Source organism: Parus major, chromosome 23, assembly GCF_001522545.3.
Source record: "Parus major isolate Abel chromosome 23, Parus_major1.1, whole genome shotgun sequence".
Classification (NCBI taxonomy): Eukaryota; Metazoa; Chordata; class Aves; order Passeriformes; family Paridae; genus Parus; species Parus major.
In genome coordinates this window covers 5,760,625-5,769,064 of record NC_031791.1, presented here as the reverse complement: position 1 = coordinate 5,769,064, position 8,440 = coordinate 5,760,625, and the positions used below count along the sequence as shown (strand labels likewise).

Here is an 8,440-nt window from a genome sequence, read left to right as displayed (position 1 = left end):
GGGGACAGGGATGGCTGCTGGGACACAGAGCCATGGGAAGGGACAGGGATGGCTGCTGGGACACAGAGCCATGGCCAGGGATGGCTGCTGGGACACAGAGCCATGGCAGGGGACAGGGATGGCTGCTGGGACACAGAGCTGTGCCCAGGGATGGCTGCTGGGACACAGAGCCATGGCCAGGGATGGCTGCTGGGACACAGAGCCATGGCCAGGGAAGGCTGCTGGGACCACCAAGGGCTCCCTCCTGCTGCTGGCCGAGCTCTTGGAGGCCTGATCAGCCCCCCAGCATTTCCTGCCCAGGCCTGGGGGTCCCACCCTGCTGGGGAATCTCTTGTTTTGCTCCTCCACTGCTGCAGAGAAATGTGGGAAATGACATTATCAGTGTATTCCTACAGGGAAATAAACATCCTGATTTCTGAGCTCTAAAATCCCCCAATTCCTGATGGGTTTGAGGTGGAAAGGACCTTAAAGCCCATCTCATTCCACCCCTTCCACTGCCCAAATTGCTCCAATCTCTTTCCAGCCTGGCTGGAAGATCCAACATTTGTTCTGTTTGTGACAAGATGAGAGATTCCAAATTTTCTCTGTTTGAACATTCCAGGTGCTTACCCAGAGCACCTCCAAAGGAGATGATTCCTTGAATATTTCATTTTAACTCCTGTGCACTCTGCAAGTGTGAATGGAACATTTCCATCCATTTGGCCTCTGCATTTTAAGTCTTACTCAATCTGCAATTAAAAAAGCAACAAAAAACTCCAACCAAACACCTCTCTAGTAAAACACCCCTCAAAAAAAAGCCAACAATTCTACAAGAATTGAGACAGGAGGAACAAAAACCAGCAAAACCAATAAATATCCTTAGAATGGAGAGGAGAACACCAAAAACTACAGCTGAACACTTTGATTTCTACACTCACAATCGTTAAATCTCCTTGAAATGAACTAAAGGTTTACAAATTTCAGCTGGAAACAAATCCTCCTCCAGCTGGGGGAGGCTGCTTGACTTTGTCTTGTTTGAACAGCTCACACAGGAGGTTATTTCAAAAACAGAATCCCAGCTCTGAGTGCATTCAGACACATTTCCAGCATCCAGGAGAGAGGAGATGCATCCCCAGCTGCCAGCAAGGAAAGCATCACACACTCTACAACAGGTTTGCCACTGACAACCAGAGCCAGGGTTAAAATATTTTGTTCCACCAACTGATTACTGCCCTATTTTTAGCCTTCTCCCATAACAATAGTGGGTAAAGAAAGAATGTGAAGTCACAAGTATTAGGCGGGATTAGGTGGTTTAACTACTATTTTTGTAGTAAAGGATTCATGGTTAGAATTGCTACTACCATTAGCACTGGAAGCAAAAAGCCATTGAAATTGCAGATTGGCTAATGCCTTCCCTGGCACGGGGCCAGGCTGATTAATGATTCAGGGGACAGAAATAACTGCAGCAGAGGCAGCCTTGCACAGGGGCTCTCCTTCCTTGGCTAATTATGTTTTTCCTCCCATTTTATCCACCCAGGGAAGCGCTTCATTAAGGTGGAATTTAGGTTACCCTGCCACGTCTCAGGCACATATTGGGGTGCAGGATTCAGAAATATCAGATTAGGGAAGAAAGAAGTGTAATTCTGTCCTGCTGGAGCAGGCAATACCTTGGGAAAAGCATCTTCTGCATCCCAGGTGTGTGCCTGGATCTCTGGGCTTGCACCAGGGCTTGGGGCCATGCTATCATCTGACCTTGGCAGGGGCTTTTCCTTTCACTGCCACTCTGACCTTCCCAGGTTTCAATTCTGGGGGAAAAAGAGGTGGAAATGGGAATCAGCAATGTTTAATTGCAGTGTCTGTCAGAACAGAGGAGAGAGGCCTCCTGCCATGACAGGGACTCCCTGAGGGTTTATCAACACTTGAGTTTCACCCCAGAATCAAAGTCTGAGCAGAGCAAGAACCACAGCCAGATGTTCCCAATAAAAACAACTGCCCTGGAACAGAAGTTCTCCCTGACAAAGGCAGGAGTAAGAGGAGAGCCCAGAGGAGGGAGCAGCATCACAGGGCAGCCACACAAAGGAGAGTTTGTTCAGTCTGACATCAGCACTGGGGAAATGGGGCTGGAAATCACCCCTGGAAATCACCCCTGATACACCTGAGAGGAGTTCTCAGGGCCAGGCAAGCCACAGACAATGCCCTGCAGCAGCCCTTTATCCAGATTTCTGGTCAGCAGCTGGAATTTGTGGCAGCTGTGAGGAACAGGTGACTGGGGATGGATTGTGGGGCTCAGCTCCCCTGAAAAGCTTCACCCATTTTTACAACAATGCCCCCAGGATCACAGCCTGCTCTGCAGAACCACGAGGAGGTCACAGCAACTCAGCAAACATTAAAAGAGCTGCTGAGGGGAGAGTGAAGATGGGGAGAGGGGAATAGGAAACAAGCAGGATGAGTTCTGTAATCAACACCTTTTCACAGCACACTCGGACAAGAGACCCACTGAAACACCTGGAGGCTTCTGGAAGCACTGGAATTTGTCAATTCAGGAATGTGAAAGTGGTTCTGCTCCTCCTGAGCGAGCACCATGACAAGGAAGCAGAGCAGAACAGCAACAAGCACAGAGAAATCCCAACAGCAGCACACCAGGGCAATCCCAGCTGGACAATCTTATCTGCAGCTGCCCATCAGGAACAGTAAAATCCATGGATTTGGAGGAGAAGAGTCTCAGAGTAACTTTCTGAATGTTTCAGTGTGTTTTCTCTCCCCTGTATATCACAAGGATTTTCCAGCCTGAAATATCCAACAAAGCCAATCTACTCGTGCTCCTTCTACCTCACAAGACATTTTCAGGGGGCAACACAAAGCAGAAAACCAAATTAAATGTTCCAGTTCCCCTCCCAAGCCACCCCTCCACTGTGGAGAAATCTCTGTGAAACAGATCAGCCAAACCAGACATTTCATTTCAGCAAGGAATTGTGTTTCAAATTCCCTGGATATCAAATTAGCACAGCCCTTTCTTCCAGTGTCGAGGAAAGGAAAGCCCTGAGCAGTTCAGTGGGACACAAGGAAGTTCCCATGAAAACTCAACAGGTTTAATGAAATAAGGCCAGGAACCACCTTCAAGAGCTGAGCCACAGGTGCTGCCCCATGGTTTGTGTGACCAGGGACTCGCTCCAGCACTGACAACACACTGGGAGCACATTTCCACAGAAATCATGGAATGGTTTTTTGGGTTGGAAGAGACCACAAATCCCAGCTCATTCCAGAATTGACACCTTGCACTGTCCCAGGCTGCTCCAAGCCCTGTCCAGCCTGGCCTTGGGCACTGCCAGGGATGGGACAAACTCTCTGTCCTAAGGAGTTAAGCATCACTTAAACAGGATTTCACTTGGGAAGAACTAACCAGCAGGGCTGCCTTTGCTCCCAGGACCTTTTCAGAGGATCACAAGTCTCAAGCAGGCCCTGGCCAGCAGCTCTCAACACTGTGAGCTGTGCCCAGCCCCAGCTGCTCCCAGGGCAGGAAACAGCCTGGCTGCAGGAGCTGTGCTCCGAGGGTGGCTGCCAGAATTACCTTCTGCCTCCGCCTGAATCCCGGCTCCCGGGGAACAACTCACATGGTCACGCTGCCAGAAGGCAAAACTGAGCAGAAACCCCAGTCCCAGCCCTGTTGTGCTCACTATTCTTCACCAACACCATGTGAAAAATTCCCCACATTCAACAACACCATCCCTGCAGAGTTCTATTGTCTCCAATTATTAATTAAACATGCTCTGAGAGAAAGCAAATGCCTAAAATCATTTGCTTCTACCAAGCAACTCCCACACTGCCCAAGTGCAATTCAGACAGTCTAAGTATATCCACTGCCTGCAATTCCAGAGGGACCACCAGCACACAACTCTCCCTTCTCTGCACTTCAAGCACACGCACGCACGAGCCACGGGAGACCCCAGCCAAGAAAACCCGGCCAATTTCCCTCAAAACCTGCTCAGTGTTGATAACTTGTCCCAGCTGAATATCCCGAGTGTCTTTTCACTCCCCCCAGGAGCAGCAGAGGCTGTTTGGGTTTGTGAGGAGATCTGTGCAACCTTTCATAGCCAAGGCAGATCCATTCCTTGCCTGGAGCCATCCCATCCCCTCCCTACGTGATGTCCTGATCCCAATCCAGGATTTTTTCCTGGATAAACAGCACACAAACACTCACTCCACTGCAGCCAGGGTAACTCTCTGCCCAACAGCAATCAGACAGCCTAAACACTCAAATATTGAAATTACCGGGGATCCTGACACTCAACCTCATCCTGCTGCTTTTTGTGGGTAAAAAGAGAAAAATCTGCAGTTAAGTGTCCTCCATGGAAGTTTGGTGATGAAGGATGAGGAGCTGCAAACAGCTGGGATTTTGTTCAGGAGATCTGAGAGACCGAGTCAGGAAATCAAAAATCTGATTCCAGCACCACTTCAGTGTCTGCAGGGACAAAGAAAACCTTACAGCACAAGCTTTTTGTGGGGATGGTGAAGCTTTGACACCTAAATTCCTGAAATTACAGGGACATCTTTAATTGCTTCATTTTATATCAAAACCCACACACACCTCCCAGAGGAGGAGGGGAAAATGCAACAGGAAAAGAAAGTTTCTAAGCAAAACACAACCAGACACAGCATTTTCCTGCTGCTCACAGGAGGACACCACCAGGAAGGAGCTTCTCTCCTCCCTTCCTTGGGACAAACTTTTCCTCAGGCCATCCCTGCTAAAGCCACTCTCAGCTCAATTCCCAGAGCTGCCAGTAGGAAAAGTGACCAGGAGAAACAGCACAATGAAATCCATGGAAAAGCCAGGCTCCTGCAGCACTCCTGGCTGTTTAATTCCACCACCAAATGCCATCATTTGGTAAAAGCCACCACAGTGCTATCACCAACAGACACATGTCTGTCCACACACCCAACAAAAACAATCTGGGATTCAACAATTAAAATCCTTCTACCTTTAATTACGACCTCCCATGCTCTAGGCAGACATTAACCTATATTAGCCTATAATTATTTTTTTTCTGACTTCCCATTATCTTTTAGCTACTGAGTTTCCCAACCAGTCTTCAAGGCTGAACAATCTTTGAAGGTCTAAAATGAAAAGTGCAGTAATAAAAGTGCATCCATAAGAAAGTGAGAGCTGGGAGACATCCCTAATGATTCCCTAGCACCCTGCATGTCCCAGCACTTCCTTCCACTTCTGTTTTTGCAGGCCAAATTCAATTTTAAACCCAAACTGAATGAAATCACTTTGCATGAGTGAGATTTGTTCCTGCTCCAAGGAATTTATAATTTAAGAAGCAGATGTGGAGGGGGCCAACAAGTCAAAAAGAAGGGCAGTGTTAGTATTACACATCCTGCACTCTGCTCCCCAGGAGCAAAACCCTGAGGCAAGCAGAGAACCATGGAAAAAGAGGGCAGGAGCACCAAACTCTGATAAAACTCTGCTAAAAGTGATAAAACTCTGATAAAATGCCCATCAATCACTGGAGCACCCGGTATCAAACAAGACAGGGAACAGGGTTAGTGCCCCACCTCAGAGCTGACTTGGGAGAAATTAGACACAAAGATTGCTCTAGAGATGAGCACTGAATGCAAAAACATTGGAACTACGGCTGTAGCACATTTATCACAGAGTACAAGGCAGCAGGAAGCAGAAGAGATAAAAACCCCAATGTTAATTCTGCTCTGCTGGGTTATTTCCTGAGCCTCAGCTCGCAGAACTCTCAGGGGAAACAGAGAGCATCACACAGAATCATCTCTGAGCCCCATCCTGCAGGTGTGATCTGGCCACACAACCTCCTCACTCCTGTCCTGCCACCACACCATGCAGGAGCTGCATCTGAAAAGATCATTTAAACTAGCAGAAGTTAATGAGCTTTCCCTTCATTAAGTGGTTTATTTATTAGGATCATTTCATTGCACAAGTTACTGAAGAAAATCAAGCTGAGCAACACTTCTGCTGACAACAGGGCAAGCCTCTGGAACAGGCAGGATTCTTTTGTTTGAGAGAAAGTTTAAGTCTTCCCATTATTAAATAAATAAATACAAGTTTTTAGCAGAGTTTTTAATGACTGTGAGCTTGGAGTGCCCTGTCCCCACCCCCCTTATCTCCAGTGAATTTTGTTGTCTTTGCTTCCAGGGATTTGCAGTGAAAGGAGGATGAAAGTGTGAGCTGGAGAAAAAAAGAGGATTGAGAATTTATGACATCATTTGAATTCATGAAGTCATCTTGCCACAAAATGCCCAAACAATAGCAGGCCCTGCCCGGGCACCTCCACCCCAAGACTCTGTGGTGGCTTTGATTTGGAAAACCTACAAGTCTGCAAGAAGAAATTCTTGCTGATTGTTTCTTTCACAACTTAAAACATTAAAATCTCTGGCAGTGATGCCTCCTGAAGCAAGTTTTACAGTTAGTGACTGAAAACTCGGGTAATAAACAGAAAAATGACATCTGTTTCAACGCAGTAATTTCTTCTGAAGTGATACCTAAACACTACATTTCTCCATAAGGGAAAAACAACAATATTTCTCTAGCTCCTTAGCTCATACTGCAGTATTTTATGGGATTTTTCTTCCAGAACAAATTAACAGGGCACTTGGGTTTATTTCTTTGTTGATGTACACACTGCCTTCGGTGAGGCTGCAGAATTCCCTGCAATGTTTGCTTTTAAATGGTCTGGTTGGCAACACATCCCCTGGGGAGGCACAGCAGAGGAGCCAGCCTTTGGTCGCTTTGATTCCACAAACTGGAGGCAGGAGATGCTCGTAAGGGTTGCAAAAGCTTTGTGTCTGCTGCCCTGGCAATATTTGTGGGGATCATTCTGCTCTCAATTGTGCTTACACTCGGGTTCTGCTGCCTCAGAGAGGAAGCACTCGTGTGTCTTTGATGAGTGAGCCACAGGTCAGACAGAGTGGAGTGAGTCAGCCACTCGTTTAACTGCAGCACCAGTGACAATGCAACTGCTGAAAAGACTTCGAGTAAACAGCCTGGCCCACCACCCCTCTAGAGACTCTGAGTGCCTCCAAGAACTTCCTAAAACCACTGCTTGGTGACACTCTTGAGGCTGCTCTTCTCACTTCAGCTACACACAGCATCACCACCTTCCCCTCTACATGACAACCATAAAAACCCAACCCCAAAGCAAAGAAACCCACTCAAACATACCACCAGCAACTTCCACTCCTGTGTTTTCCAATATTGGGAATGGTAAAAGCCCAACCTACATGCATTGGCAGTTTTGTAATACCATTACATAAGAATTATTTAACTACAGCAACACATTTGAAAAGCAGCAGCAGCAGCAGCAGCCACAGCTATGCTGGTTCACACATCAGAAAAAAACAAAATCAATAAAGGGAGCGATGAATTTTGTAAACATGCATTCGACTGTCACAGGGAGTGGATCAGGATTTGGGATTTCAACACCCTCAAGAGCAGAAACCTTTCAGCTCAGAGCTACCAGGGCACCGCCACCCTAAGAAGAGAGAACAAACAGCACCACTGTTGCCATTCCAACTCCACCAGAACCAGCTCCAGCTTTGGAAGAGCACCGTGAAAAGCGTCTCTGAGAAGCCTGCAGGGCTGACTGGGAAAGCTGGGAGTGCTTTTCTTTTCTACCTGATGCTCTGCGTGGATGTTGTCCCCGGTGGGCCAGCGGTGTTTGCTGTTGTTGTAGCCGCCGCCGCCGCTGCCTCCTCCCCCGAGCTGCTCCCCGTGCTGCCTCTGGAAGAAATAATCCACCATGGCGTCGTCCTGGGAGCGCCCCGCCACTCCTATGGATCCTGGCACGGGGCTGGAGTGTGTCCCTGCTGCAAGGGCCTGGTTTGCAGCTGGCTGGGGCTGAGCCTGCGAGCCTGTGCCAGATGTCAGTACCACAGGCATGGTGGGGCTGGCTGTGTCTTGAGCGTGCTGCTTCAGGTGGGGGCTGAACGAGTCCTGCCACAGAACTGCTTTTCTCTTCAAAACGCACGCTACGCTCATTCCACCAACACCTGCAGGGGGGACACGGGGAAAGAGAAGGGAAAGAGACATGAAATCCTCCCAGCTGCGGCTCTGAGTGTTAAATAACACACCCATCTTGTGACTGTGGCAAACGGGGCTCCTTCAACACCCGCTGGCTCTGAGAACCCAGCAGCTACCAGGGCACTGGGAACGCTCAGAAATGTCACATTCCGTGCTCCATGGGGCTAGCAGGAGGCACAGGATGCCCGTGAAGCACCAGCACAACGGCAATTTCTGCGAGGGACAACACACTGACTGGGAAACAGCCCCCAAAAAACCCATGGAAGGCAGTGACACCAGGACCTGCTGTGCCCGTCCAAGGCAGGCAAAAGAGGCCAGGTCCCCCATCCACAGGAACACTCAAGGCTCCCTGTACCCCACAGTATCCCAAAGTATTCCCCTGTACCCCACAGTATCCCAAAGTATTCCCCTGTA

General features: G+C 48.5%; 1 protein-coding gene across 1 annotated transcript in view; it reads right to left on the bottom strand.

Annotated features, from left to right (window-relative positions):
* The window catches only part of PUM1 (pumilio RNA binding family member 1), a 51,200-nt gene extending 42,841 nt beyond the window's left edge, over positions 1 to 8,359 (bottom strand). Inside the window, exon 1 of the mRNA XM_015649068.3 lies at positions 7,622 to 8,359. Coding sequence (XP_015504554.1) covers positions 7,622 to 8,080 — 459 coding nt within the window. The 5' untranslated portion in view covers positions 8,081 to 8,359. The remainder of the gene's footprint in view (positions 1 to 7,621) is intronic.
* Between the last annotated feature and the right edge of the window lie 81 nt (positions 8,360 to 8,440).